This window comes from Fonsecaea erecta, assembly GCF_001651985.1.
Source record: "Fonsecaea erecta strain CBS 125763 chromosome Unknown Scaff2, whole genome shotgun sequence".
NCBI lineage: Eukaryota > Fungi > Ascomycota > Eurotiomycetes > Chaetothyriales > Herpotrichiellaceae > Fonsecaea > Fonsecaea erecta.
Window position 1 is genome coordinate 3601545 of NW_017387245.1, and position 14359 is coordinate 3615903.

Consider the following 14359-nt stretch of genomic DNA (forward strand, 5'->3'; position numbering starts at 1 on the left):
CTGCTCCACAAGGAGAAAGCCCGTCGAAAAGGACACAATGCAGCACTTAAGTTTCAATCAAGGTGACTCATAGGTCGAGCGGGTAGTCACCCTCCTTACTGCAGTGCCTCGTATTTTGGGCCAATCGAAACGCCTCACTATCCGAAATTTGAGCCTCTGTCTGCGCGTGTCACTTTCACGCTATCACCTGATCACCACCTTGACCATTAAAGAGAAGACTAATATGCGAATGGTGTTTCTTCGCGTGGTGGTAGGACGTCAGCCTTGTATCGTCGAGAATGGCAATCTCTACAGTCTGTCTCGAACCTGGCTTCGCCTTTCGAAAGCTACGCAGTAAATGCCCATTTCTATCAGTAACCTAGACACATTTTGTCACTGGCCAATGGTCGACAGGCAGCTCTCGCGACTTACGATACGTATGGCGGTCCGTGCACTTCCGTGACTACATATAGTTTACTCGGTACCTGGAACCGAGTCTTAGCAACTGCGCCTGTCGTCCATATTTATCGATTCAACTCCTTTCGTGCCTCACGAACCCTCGCACTCGGATTTTCATTGTCACAGTGTTTGACCTCGAATTCTGGTGGTAAATACTCCTTGGGTAAGCTTGGACATTATCCGACATGTGCAAAATGTGCGCCTAAAGGAAGTTCTCGATGATCACGGAATCAAGAGCGGAATCTATGAATGTAGGTGTGCTAAGTGGTAAACCCGCTTCCCCCGAGGCCTCCTCCGGAGCCTTATACCGAAGCGGACATAATCCGATTTCTACGATCATTTACTTCTGATTACGACAGTTTCAGATCTTATCCAAGATGGATAGTAGTCTAGTTTAGATCAGGCTGGATCGTAATAAGGACATGAACAAAGTCATCCGTATATAGGACCTGGACGTTGGTTACTCCATGAACGGCCAGAGGTTCCACGACAACCAACTCGGGATCATGAAGAGATCAGTCACACCTGACAAGCCGTTGAACAATAGCAAATACGACAATGAATGCACTTAGCCCATAATGGGATATTACCTTGGTTTATTTGAGCCGCGCAACTGGATCGCCCCGGTGATTCTTGTGGATGCTGCCGACGATGCTTTAACGATACCGTTCGAAAAGACGTGGTGGACGGCTACTCAGTCTTATAAGAGGCTCCTTTCCGAGCAAGATTCCAAGCAGACGGGATCTGAACACCCAAACCCATAAGCGCCTCAGCTCAACATCAACTATGATGTTTTGCTTTGCCTTCCTAGACTAGGCATCAAAAATGTCTGAGCGACGTGGCACTGCATCCTTCGACCGCTTGGCGATATTAAGTGGCCCCATTCGTGCCGCTCTTAGTAGACCTCCCCCTCGAATACGGTATGGGATTGTATTGGGGTTGTATCTTAGATTTCCGTGATCTGGGGAAGGCTGCTGTGTCCGGTCTTCAGTTATCCCGCTAGGGGAAGTGTTGGGACTTAATGTGTTCTCAAAGAGAAGCCAGTTTTCAGGCCGGGCTGTATGGGTGCTCGGTATAAGTAGCAATCGACTACGATTAGTTCATGAGCCAGCCACCAATCCCCAAAATTCCTCCATCTCGCCCTTGGCTGTCCATGGTCCATTTCTTGACCGGTGCGCAGCCAAGGTCTGTTGTATATCCAGCCTCGAACATCTCCATGCCCGCCCAACCAATCATCGCAGCATTGTCCGTGCAAAGCTCAACGGGCGGAAAGACCAGGTTCATTCGCTCAAAAGAACGCACGTCCAAAAGTCCCCGCAGGTAATAGCGCAAAAAGTCATTCGCCGCAACGCCCCCACTCACCACCAGCGTAGGGATTTCGACGCCTTCTGCTCGGAGGCTTTCCAATGCAATTATGGTTCGCGAACCCAGATGTTCGAACGCTGTACCCAGGGCTGACTGCGCCAATACAATACGCTCCTGTTCCTCCATTGGACCGGTTTCGGCTCCACGCGCGAGTATAAGCCTCTTGACCTGGCTCGCAATGCCCGAGAAGCTGAAGGCCAGATCTCTGTTTTGAGACATCGGGGTAGTCAATCTCCACCCAAACTCATTCATAGGCTTGCTGACCTCTTCGACGCGTGTTCGAGGCACATGCCAGGACTTGAAGTCTTTCGGGTCCTTGAAGGCGTACCTGGAGAGGTACTTCCCGAACGCTGTGTCCGGGGTGCTCTGCTGCAGTTCTTGAGGGAGGATGAGGCGTCCGCACTTGTCCAGCTCATCCCCGATGGCTGTGTCGGTAGTTGTAGCTAAGATCTTGTGGTCGACCAGACCTTTTGAATAGAGTAACATGGTATGTCCGCCACTAACCAACAACGTCAAGAACGGAAACGATGGTTTAAGAGCTCCAGGTTCGGGACGGCCATCATCCGCCAGTGCATTGACAAGCCTTGGTGTCAGAGCGTGAGCTTGCATATGGTGGACGCCAACCATGGGTATCTGCCATGCGGTTGCGAGGCCTTTGGCGGTAGCTAACCCGACACCCAGATTGGCTGACATGCCGGGTCCCCTCGTCACCGATATGAAGTCTGGTTTATGCTTCAGCGCGCCGTCTCGGAGCCATATTCTCTTTGTATCGGGGGGCGCATCAGTGGCGGCTGGTAGAGACGGGAGCGCGTTCTCTAGTAGTCTCGAGAGGTTCGCTTGGTGACTCTCTAGAGCCTCGGTGGGGAGAATGCCGCCTTTGCCGGTGTTCTTGGCCGTGATCTTGCCATTGAATAGCAGCCGTGCCTTCACATGATGCGGCTCATTCGCCGTCGTACATTTGGAAAGGATGGCGACGCAGGTGTCGTCGCAAGAGGACTCAATGGCAAGGGTAAGGAGGCTCCGCCGTCGTGGCACAAGGTTGCTGACAGTTCGTCTGGATAGGTTCAACAGGACTCTCGAATGGGGAGAGCCATGAAGCATCGACGTGGACCAATGAGTTCAGCAGCAGGCTTGCCCTGTCGACGAACAATTGGTGTCGTGCAAAGAATTGTTGCTGCCCTGAAATTGTGAAATTGGGGTGCTGATACCCCCGATGTTTACCCGAGCATTTACTGAGCCACCGAGCCACCTCTGACGGCGTTACACTGTACGAGGTACACGCGCTGGATGTTCATCATGTACCACTTCATTGCCTCAAAGCTCTTGTAACCAAGCTAGGTCCAATTGCTCAGTGTACTCCGTAGTCATGGTGGTGTCTGTGATCTCAACAATGATTGCACGATTCGAAGCCCATAACGCAACCCCTGTCGAGTGTAACAACCGTCCTCCCACAAACGTGAAGAGGTCATCAATCGTCATCTACTTCTGTACCAATACCTTCGGGACCAATTTGAATTCGTCCGCTGCATGCCAGAAGTAATCCGCAGTTCGATCTATCATCGAGATGCGATGCCCGGGACAGATGGATGGCGCAGGTGTCATTTAGGTTCGATGAATCACCACTCGACAAGTTGATGTCATGACTTTGCCCTGAGGCTCTGACACCAGAGTATATGAAGCTCTTGAGGATTCGGAGGGGTAGCCGTGGCCACTGTGTCTCTTCTTCAAAGATTCCTACTCCAGGCAAACAGTGAAAGCAAAAATGCAGCGTATTCAACTCCTCCAACGCGTCGTTCCTCGCGTAAATGGAACCAGGACGCTGAGCCGGACAATCATCGCCAGTGGTCCACGTCAGGCAGGGACTTCGCCAACCTCCAATGACAGCAGCTTCAACAATCCAGGTATTCAACTTGTGTTTGGTTGTTGATAGCAATACCCCAAGACTGACACGACGGCAACAGCGCAGGGAAAGAGCCACGCAACGGGTGAGAGCGTGGTTCCCGAACCCGTCCAGCGAGCCGCACCGGAGGGACTAGAAAAGGCTCTCCCTGAAGGTGTGCACCCAACCAAAGGCAGCGCCATCGACCCCCACAAGAACGAAGAGTCCAGCTTCAAGAGCCACGCCACGGGGCCCAGTGTAGTCCCCGAATTTGTGCAGAAAGCCGCCCCAGAGGCGCTGGAGAAGGCTCTCCCAGAGAGCATCCACCCGACCAAAGGTAGCGATATTGATCCTCACCCGGGCCAGAAACAGACTACGAAATAGGGCATTGTACCTTAACTTGGGAAAAAGTGGCCTACCCGGCAGAGGACGTGTTGTTGGAACATGTCGGCGCCTGCTTGTACATATATATCTCACCATTCGAGGCCAATGGTCCAATCTGGTTGTATATCCGGGTTGTGCCGATTCCAGTTCTCCCCTCTTGATGGTTGGACCGAAATTGGAGGGCTTACATCACAAGCCTTGACGTGAAGCAATCAACACCATTATGGCAGTGTCGAAGAGCGTTCCACAGCACTGCTGCTGCATTTAGACATGAAAGAGTGGGATAAACAAACAAAGAAATAATTAAAATCCACAAGCCTGTTGCCTGGTGTGTTGTCCATGAACCAATTGTTCTCTCATCGATGATTCTCAGTTTTCGGAGTAGATATATTTCTTTTCTTCAATCACCAGTGTTTTATGGCGAGGCAATTTTTGTCTGAACAAACGCCAAAACGTGCAAAGCAAACGGATAGGGGGGATTTAACATCCCCATCACCAATGGTACCAACGCTAGAAACGTATGTCTCCTTGGCCTAGCCATCGTCCTTCTTTGATCTCGCTCTCCCTCTCTCGATTCAGTGGAATAGACCGGTAGAGAGATATCTACTCAAGCACTTCAGCAAAGCAACAGACACCTTACTTGGTTCGGGTTATCCTGCGTCGAGTTGCTTCCTGCTGTGGGGAGGAGGGAGGGAGATACGTACTGTAGGTCCAGGTTAACAATGCCTGCTATATACGTGCTGTTTTCGATTATGGAAGCTCGAAAGGGTTTTTTCTTCTTCAAGTCGCTAACCGACCGAGTACTGGAGCATTCTACGGCGTCTTCCAGGTTCAAGCGGTCAAGAACTCAACAAGCCGTAGAAGGAAGCTAAGGCATCAAGAAACAACATGAATAATCAATCAAGTCTCTTTTCACCTCTCTATCCCGTGAAGTCTAAAACTTGATTTGACGATCTTATCAAACACATATACACGCACGCACACACACACAGACAGACACTCCTCTATCTGACAGGCATGTTTTATAATCTATTCTATACCTTTGACGCTCGGCGCGCCTCCATGGTGTTCGCCTGGATCATCTTGCCCACGTTGGGCCCGTCGTACTTGCGGATGGCGTGGAAGAACCACCAGAACGTCGTGAGCGCGACCACCCCGACCAGGATGACCGAGTTGTAGTTCATCGAGTCCACCGTCGTGGGGAGAGCGTACTATATAACGGAAGCAAACGGGGTCAATATGCACTCACGGAAAGAGTAATAATGGAGGACATGTGGCGGGGAGGTGGCGAGTACAAACTTACCGGGAAGCAGTAGAAGGTGTCGAAGAAGATTATAAACACCACCGCGAGGCCGTTGACCAGGTAGCCCCACTTGCCCAGGTTGAAGGGCCCGACCGGCATGTACTTCCTCCGCGTGATGATGTTCGGCAGGATGGTCACGACGTACGAAACGCTGCTGAGGACGACAAACGACCCGGCCAAGTCGTTGAAGGCGGTCTTGCTGCCGAGCGTGATGGCGCAGAGACCGATGGTCAACAGACCCGTCAAGAGGGTGGCCTCGATGGGACAGCTCAGCCGTTCGTTGACGTGCGAGAAGAAGCCCGCGAACGGGGTCGCGTTGTCGCGAGCCAGCGCCCACCAGGTCCGTCCGACGGTCAAGAACGTCCCGATCAGACAGGGAACAAGTGACAAAAAGATGATGAAAAGCAAGCCGAATGTTGCACCACGGCTGCCGGTCGCTTGCGCGTAAGCCTCCGCCAGGGGGAACGATCCGTTGCTGTTCTGGACCGCGACGAGGTCGTTGACACCGTAGAACAGGGCGATGGCGAAACACCAGGCGTAGAGAAATCCGAGGCCAATCTGGGCGAAGATGGCCTTGGGTAGGTCGCGTTTGGGGTTGGGAAGCTCTTCCGCCATGTGTGTCACCCCGTCAGCTGTTCCGATGGTGAAAGCCCCGTTGAGAACACCGGTCAAGAAAGCCACCCCGCCGCTCCAACCCGTGTTGTTCTGGAAGTCGGTCCAGACAAATCGGTTGGACGCATGTTTGGACGGCATCCCGGCGAGGACGATGATGGTGACGATGCCGCCTACGGTGACAATGAACAGGCCGAACTGCTGAAGATACGCCAAGGTGTTGTTGAAAAAGATAGTGACCGTCAGACACAGCACGATGATGCACAGCAAGCCCACGAAGAGATTCCACGGCTGAATGACATAGTTCGGATGGTACAGTGCGTACATTTGGACGCACAGCTCCGACATGATGTATGCGATGGACGCCAGGTCAAAGAGCCAGCCGAAATAGTTCAGAGAGCCGGCGAAGAAGCCCACAGGACGACCCCATCTGGGTCCGGCGGTGATGGTCGCCCAGTGATAGACACCGCCCGAAGACGGCACCGACGACGCGAGCTCGGCAATGGACGCGTTGATGAAGCTGTAGTAGAATGCCGCAATCCACAACTCCCATATCACGCCAGCCGCGCCTCCGTTGTAGATAGAAACGGCGAGCGAGGTCCCCAGCGCGACCCAAGCATTGTCCACCGTCAACGCGAGACCCAGAATACTCAAAAGGCCATACTGACGATTCAGCTGGTCGACATGGCCCGAGGCGTTGACAATCTCTCCCTCCAAGGATATCACAATTTGTTGCTCGCCAGACGCGAGAGGCCCCTCAGGGGTCTCTGACGGTTTCTCCTCCTTCACGTCGTCCATTTTGTTATACACGTCCGGGGGGGGGCCAATATTAGAGCGATGTCAGTCCCACGTACGCCGTGTCAGAAGGAGGATAGACGAAAGATAATAGGGGATTGACGGGACAGAGACAGGTAATACAGGGGGCTGAAGCCATATTATGCGAGAAACAAAAGATGCATTACATACACCGAGCCAGGCGAGATGGTCGATAAGGGCATGGGGCGGGAGCCACCACCAGGCTGGATCCCAGAGCTCCTGTCCGATTAGGGAAGCTGGAGATAGACTGGATCGTAACCTGATGCCATGACACGTATCTTTCATGAAGCGGATATCAAATATAAACAGTCAGAGGCGGTGCAGAGGGCGACAGGAAGATAGGCTGATGATTGGTGATTGGTTGTAGATAGGCCTGTGGCTGACATCCACGTCTCAGATCTCGTTCACCTCGTGTGTGTGAAGGCCTAGGGTTATGCTTAAGTTAGTATCCAGATAGCCCGGGGCTTGTACCGCGCGGGAGACGACGAGATAGAACTCTGTATAACCTCATGCGTTGAGTCAATTGGATGATAGGAATAGAAATCTCGTGTGCGAGGATCAGCCAAGCTTTTTGGCCGTTTTGGCTTCCAATACCGAGTACACTTCAAATATCCACCTTACCTGTCGGGCTGGTACATCTGCTCCGTGCATCTGCTACAGCAGCACGGCTTCGAGACACCTCCAGATTGAGATTGCCCTGCCAAGTCAACGTGGCATCTCCAGAAAATGGATGACAAGGGCCTGAGGCGTCGAAGAGAATCTGCGGATCCTACGGGGCGCACAAACGCCCTCGGGCTGTCGCCGCGCAAAGCTCACCCGTGGGATCTCGATTCGCACGTCCTCTTTGATCCGTCATCACATTTCGGTGGATGGCGACGTACAGTCTGATTGCATGAGAGAAACATGTTTGGGTGGCACAGGTGAAGGCGTAGAACATCGCCACAGGCCTCGTTTGTTTACCATATCATCCCAGCGAGGAACTGGACCTTATGCTAGTAGATCATTACTGAAACTCACGGCCAGGTCGCAGAATCTCGCTCTACCCGCATCCTGGAGCCATGGGCCGAGCCACAAGTTCTCCACTCCCGGTAGGGTTGTGCCAACAAGCTTTCCTGCGCTCGCCAAAAGACTGATCTCTTGGCTCCTTGCATGCTTAACGAAAGCACGAAGGTGCACAATTCCTCATGAGAGAGGATAGTGGACACAACGGCCATGACAAGTCATCACACTAGCAGCTCAATGTCCCTCCCTGTTCAGAACAGCAGAACAAGATAACCGACTCCGACGAGGAGCAGCAACATTCGAGGTCGATGGGTTGGCCCCGACGAAGGCGAACCCGACGATGACGTCGCAGTAGAGGCTGCAGAGGCGCTAGCAGAAGCTGTTCCCGATGCCGACGAAGGTGCCGCTGACGACGGGATAGCTGGGGATGGCGAAGGCTGTGACTCCAGGTTCCCCGTAATCACGCCTCCTTTGGTTACAAGAGGATAGATATAGGTTCCATTCGAAAGCCCCGGTGCAGGCACATACCACCGAAGCAAGGGGACGAAGGGACCCGGCTCTGCAGGAGAAGGCAGCCAGTTGGATGTCCAATTGCTTGGTGGCTGCGCGGCCTGGATGAGGATATCGAACGGCTGGTCCACCGCGGCGTCACTGCCTGGCCCGTACACGGGAGTGCCATCTGGATAAGTTAGATTGTCGCGGTCGCCGAGGGAATATCGGTTGATGGGATTATCCACGAGATAGCCCGCGGCGTTGTACATGGTGACGCTCCAAAACCCGAGCTCCGTCAAAGGTGGTTTGCCAGAGAATCTCAGAATGTAGGATTCGTTTGCCATCAAGCTGAGATTTCCCGCGAAGGAGGGATAAATCGCCTGTGAAGGCTGAAGCATCAGATACCCGAACTGAGCAATATAGGCCCGAGCCAGAATGTTGGGACCGTATACACCTGAGATTTGCGGGTTGTTGATGGTCCATCCGTTACCAACATCCACCACGCTCCCATTCACGCGAGGGAACGACTGCACTGCAGCTTGGACGGCCAACCATGTCGAGGTCATATTGACGCAGTCTGGTGCTGTGTACGTGCCGTCTGAGATACCGGCCTGAGTGAAGTTTGACGTCGTGTCAGGGGACATGCGACCGGTAGCATTGTAAGGAGAGACGGGCTTGAATCGTGCATCCAGCTCCATCACGCTCTGCGCCGTCGAATTCGGTAGTCCTGCGAAAATGGCACTGTCAAGGGCTGGGCCGACAATCGATCCGTTGCGAGATGTCGGCGTGATGGTGTAGCCTTGCAGGATGCCGCTCACGACAGATAAGTCGCCAGTTGTGTTCCGGACGAGAATTCGATACAGAATAATGCCAAAAGTGGTGGGAGAGTACACGGTACCCATAAAGCCATCGCTGCTACCAGAAGTTGAGAAAGTCCCCATGTTACTACTCGAAGGCGCCACGGTCAGGAGATACTTTCCCGCTGGATTGCCGCCAGCTGGTCCTAGATTAATATAATTATCCCCGTAACTGATAAAATATGATCAGCAGGTACCCTAGTGTGGATGAGCGCTGACATACGGTGTGTAGAAGGAAACAGCATAATAGCGGTCATCGACTTGTGGAACATCAACCACTAGATCTTGTCTAGATAAATCGTAGAAAAGACTGGCATAGAGAGTGTCTCGGTTCGGTTTGACAACTGCTGTAGACTGGGGAGTGGCCAATGTCGAGCTTGGAGCGAGCTGGTTTGCTCCCAGGCCTGCTTTCAACAGTCCTCCGAACCCTTTTTCATAGGCGAGCAGGGGGATACCGTACTGTGATTGACCGTGTCAAAGGACTCGCCGCTGTGCGATATCAACGGGAGAGCGGCATCTTACCTCCAAGCTCCATTCCGTGGCTCCTGCTGCAGGGCACGATGATCCAGAGGACTGTGCCCGTCCCAGTAGAGCACACCGGAGGATGCAGATCAAGAAGAGCTTGAGAGTATTCGCCAACATTCTGTACCTCGCTGTTGCTCTTCACGTAGGTACCTGTAGAAGCACAAAAGTCCACTGCTGAGCATTGTCGTGCTCTTTATACCCTTCCAGACCCCTTCTCCGCAGTTTCAAGCTGTTCATTTTCTCGACACGGCAGTCGGCATGCAGTGACATGGTCATTTTCAACTCCTCACCCTAACGTACCTGGTGGTCCCTGGCGAATTCGCGAATCAAGTGTAGCTGCGACGCGGGGTACTTGTATCCTTCGGAGGCTTGTGGGCTCTCTTCAGGGGGGGAGGCTCTGGAGAGCGAGCTGCTCTAATTCGTGGAGTCTCCATGGCTTCGAGCCAACTGGCGGTGTGCAGACGAACAACCTCGGTCGGCACAGACAGGCACAGATCTGCTGTAGAGAGATAGATATAAGGGGCAGTACAAATGTCCGACGCAGGCCGCAGCAAGGAAGCCTCGGCAGAATACATATGTAATTACGAGCAAAAAGCCGCACAACTCAGCAAGACGTTTCCTTCACGTACGTCGGTGTGCTTTTAAAAAATGAACGTTTAATGCATTTAATGTAAGTACGAAGATTGATTTGATTATCAGTGGTATTGCATCTTTGTGTATGAAGACAATGTAAACCACCGCCACACCGTCAGATTGAGACCTGTGGCTTAGCGCATAAACTAGTAGTTTGCCCTCCTGACTTACCAAGCCACGTTTCCTCCACAGGTAATAGAAGTCCTTGATTTACCATGAGACGGTGCGGCGCACAAGCTACACCTCACATAACAGGTGTATCGAAAATGTCGTTCCTCCAGCCACCACCCGTCTCTTCTCCATCCTGTACAGCCTCTTCGGCCCGCAAGGCCTCCTCGTGCCACAATTTGACAATACTTCCTGGTGTATAAACCCCTCTGAAAACCCCTTGCTTCGGAGCATCCACACCCACTCTCGTGTATAGATCCGGGTCCTCTTCTGGCGTCAACCTCGCCATGACGGCTTTCAAGAACGTGACGACATCTTGTGGATCAGCGATGCGAGTGGCACGCAGTCGTTCTCGGGCAAAAACAAGCTCACGGTTTGCGGCTCGTAAAGCCTTGACGATGTTCTCGGCAAGTGCCTTCTCCAGGGAACGTCTAACTAGGTGTTTTAGTAAGGGTTTGAACAGCCACCCTAGCCAAGACAGTTTTGACTGGCGGAGGTCATAATCAAGCTTGTGAATGTGAACTCTCACACCTCGCAGGGTGAGAATTTGTTCAAGTTTCTCGCGACCAATCTCCAGGTCGAGAGAGACGTCAATGCCACGCTCATCGAGATAGAAGCTAGCAATGCCTTCATCGGCAAAGTGAATGAGACCAGCATGGCCGCGAATCCAAAAGCCTAGATCCTGAGCTGCGACGCTCAGCCCGTTGATGGAGATGGTGACGATAGACTTGGTGCTGGAGACCGTCTTTTTAGAGTGCGTCTTGCGGATTTCGAGGTCGTTCTTGGTTGAGACAAGTAGACGATAGGGAAGGAAAGAGGTCGAGTTGACGTTTCGACCGGGCTCAAGCACGAGATTTTCCAGAAGAAGGTCCATTTCCGGAACACTGACTTCAACCCGGGGGATAGGGATGTATTGAACGCTCCGAATGAGCAGAGGCAGGAAAATGTGGATAGCGTCAGTAATCAGGTCAGGATTAGTGACCTGGTTTGGAGGCGACAGGATAGAATAAATCCGCTTCGTAGCCAGAAACAGCCCGTTGACTTCCTTGTCTTCCATCACAGAGGTTATGGTGACCTGTGCTTGCCTCAGCATTTTGTCGAAGTCCGTCCTGAACTCGGATTCGTTGCCCAACTTGGCCGACTTCTCCTTGAGCTCGTCGAGCTTCTGGTCCACATTGTCGAAGAAGTCCGGATCAGTGAACATTCGTTGCACCGCGTTACCCACTTCGATCATGAAGTTCTCGAATTGAGGGTCTGATTTTGCGTGGCTCATGACCTTGTTGAAGTCCTGCTCCAACTGCTCCCATGCGTTGGGATCGCCAAAGCTGCTGAGAAAGCTCCAGAAATTGTGCACGGCACGATCCAGGGCTGGGTTGGTGTGGATATCTTCTTGTGCCGCAGCGATGGCGGTATCTGCGATCCGGGAATACGCCACAGCATAGCGCTGAATCAATTTGGAGATTGTCGACACCGAGTCGTTGTAGTCGGTCCGACTTCTCAGTCTAAGGATGGCTTGCTTGAGACGGTAGAGCAGGGTATCTTTCTGAGAGCCCGAAAAGTTCTCTTTGGCGCTCTTGACCGCATCTTTTCCAACTTTTGCTACTTCCGAGCCGATCGCCTTGGATGTCTCTTCTGCGTTCGCTTCCAGTTCCTGCTTGGACGGTAAAGTGTCCTCGTCGGCTCCAGGTTTCGCTACGGTCTGTTGTTCCTGCTCAGAGAGTTCGAGTTGTTTGCCAGCCTTCTCGGCTGCGGAAGACAAAGAAAACGCGGTATCTGCCAGAACCTCCCTTCCGATTGTAGCAACATCATTGACAAACAGTCTAAAATCAGCATTGGTTAGGAGTAAGCTGCTGATTGTGCGGAAGCTTTCATAAGCAGCACGGGTATCTGCCCTGGCTTTGACTTTGGAGGCTGAATGAGTAATGTCATCGATATCCAGCGAGATTCGAGACTTTGTCGTGTACCAAATGAAGTCCTGAATCTGGTCTTGATTGTTTTTGTTTTTCAAAATTTCGATGAACAGCTTGATCCAAGTTCGACAATTCCGGATAAGGGCTCGGCCTGACTCGCTCAACTCTTTGTTGTTTGGATTGAGTATGTCTGCAGCGAGGAGGGTTCGCAGGTTGATAATGGTCTGCTCGGTGGAGGGCATGTAGCCTTTTGAGAGGGCTCTCAGCATCTGATACGTGTGCAGCTTCTGATGGAGAGCACGCTGGCGAGCTGTGTCGTCTGCATAGCGAGGCAGCAATGGATCAGTGTCTTCCCCTCGTTTGCGGCCGAAGCCACAGCATCGGGCAAGGAAAGACATGATAGCTGCGGCTGGAGAAGTGAGGGAAGGGGACGCGGGTGTGTGTGAAGGATTGATCGCTCAGCGTAGCAGGGAAGCAGCCGCGTGAGAGAAGGAAGACAATTGTGAGGCAGCCATCTGCCTTGGAAGATTTTGCTCAATGCACGATGCAATAGAGAGGTGAGGATCAAGTTTCAAGACTGCGGAGTTGCAGCCTGCAGCTCAATCGTCATCGCTCGTCTGCCAAGCTCGCGGAGAAGATGTCCGCCTTCCCACCAATCGCCGTTGCTGGCGTGTCGAGGTACATCAGCCCTACCTACTGTATATGTTCAATTGAGAGCAAGAGTCTCAAGGTGCGATATCAACGACACAGAGCACCTACAATGTCAACGTTGATAGGCCTATTCGCAGCTCCCATCCCCGGGACAGCCCACAGCTGCCCACGCCATTCTGGACTTTCTATTTGGCCCCTCGCTGCCCACGCCCTTCGGGTTGCGAACAAGGTTGAAAGGGTCCGTCGTTGCGAGAAGTTGAGGCAGCAGTTCCTCGCCATTCGGGCTCGGTGACTGGGATATGCTGCAGCTCGGGTTATTTGATTTCAGGCCTGGCCTTGCGAAGCACTGGACTTTCCGAGCCCTCGTATCTCTCTCCGCATTTTCCTGCAGCTCCTGCATAAGCGGCAAGCCCACGAATATCTATGATTTGAGCTACATCGCACTTTTGAGTCTGGGGAAGGTAAGCAGGTACTGTAGGGCACTAAATGAGTCACAAGGTCAAGCGACGATGAGAAGTCGGAAACTTCACAGACCGCCATGCTCACCGATGGCTCGAGACCGCGTGCAACAGCCTTGTGGTCCCTTATCTGGAAATAGATTGCGGGCAACTGATAGTCCGACATGCTTGATCGAGATTGTCAATCGGACGGAGATGTGCCGACCTTAGAGATTGGGATGAACTATTCCTAGCTGCAGCGGACGGAAAGGTTTTACAACATATCCGACACCGCTCTGTTGTTGACAAGCTCATAATAGCGCGTAGAACTGCGTAGGGTCCTCGACATCACGCTGGCAACGCTCGACATTATTGAACTGTATCGGGATGAAGGGTTGAGACACAGTAATAATCTCGGCCCCATGGTTTGTCCGCTGACAATGGTGACACTATCGTATTCTGTCGGTCGCCGGGAGAAGCGTCTATGGAGGCCGAGATCAGGCTCTTCAGCTCCGCCAGAGTCCCATTGGGAGGTTTAACTAGCTCGCCTCCTGGAATTACTGGGGATGGCGGACGCCAGCCGGAAGCCCCAGAGCGCACGAGCCTTTTAGGGGTGCGCCGGCTGTTCCCAGGGTGCCTAATGCACCCCTGGTACCCCTAAAAATTTAGAGCTCTTTGCCCCTTTCAGCAGGCTTTCCGCGCCTTGGGAGTCGCTCAACTCTTTCTCACTCCGAAAACTGCGCCCTTGGATTGGCTGCCCGGCTGTTTATGATTCATCCATCGTCCGGGCAAAACAAAAAAAAAATAGTTGAGATTTCAGTTCAACAACTCTGGCTCACCAAATTGACCGCCTCACTGAGTGAACGTCCCTCACTCACCGCACCCAG

General features: G+C 52.7%; 5 protein-coding genes across 5 annotated transcripts; 1 reads left to right on the forward strand and 4 right to left on the reverse strand.

Annotated features, from left to right (window-relative positions):
- Positions 1-1533: 1533 nt before the first annotated feature.
- Positions 1534-2904, reverse strand: AYL99_03047 (hypothetical protein; the record flags this gene model as incomplete). Its single annotated transcript, XM_018834563.1, has 1 exon — positions 1534-2904. One exon carries the CDS (start codon positions 2902-2904, stop codon positions 1534-1536), a length of 1371 nt encoding a protein of 456 aa, XP_018697187.1.
- Positions 2905-3565: 661 nt separating this feature from the next.
- AYL99_03048 (hypothetical protein) lies at positions 3566-4066 on the forward strand (the record flags this gene model as incomplete). The annotated part of the gene is made up of 2 exons (XM_018834564.1): positions 3566-3704; positions 3765-4066. 2 exons carry the CDS (start codon positions 3566-3568, stop codon positions 4064-4066), a joined length of 441 nt encoding a protein of 146 aa, XP_018697188.1.
- A 1034-nt stretch (positions 4067-5100) lies between these two features.
- On the reverse strand, positions 5101-6779 carry AYL99_03049 (hypothetical protein; the record flags this gene model as incomplete). The annotated part of the gene is made up of 2 exons (XM_018834565.1): positions 5101-5277; positions 5370-6779. 2 exons carry the CDS (start codon positions 6777-6779, stop codon positions 5101-5103), a joined length of 1587 nt encoding a protein of 528 aa, XP_018697189.1.
- Positions 6780-8050: 1271 nt separating this feature from the next.
- Positions 8051-9790, reverse strand: AYL99_03050 (hypothetical protein; the record flags this gene model as incomplete). Its single annotated transcript, XM_018834566.1, has 3 exons — positions 8051-9320; positions 9372-9607; positions 9671-9790. 3 exons carry the CDS (start codon positions 9788-9790, stop codon positions 8051-8053), a joined length of 1626 nt encoding a protein of 541 aa, XP_018697190.1.
- A 760-nt stretch (positions 9791-10550) lies between these two features.
- Positions 10551-12782, reverse strand: AYL99_03051 (hypothetical protein; the record flags this gene model as incomplete). Its single annotated transcript, XM_018834567.1, has 1 exon — positions 10551-12782. The coding sequence occupies one exon, from the start codon at positions 12780-12782 to the stop codon at positions 10551-10553; it is 2232 nt and encodes a 743-aa protein (XP_018697191.1).
- Positions 12783-14359: the final 1577 nt, after the last annotated feature.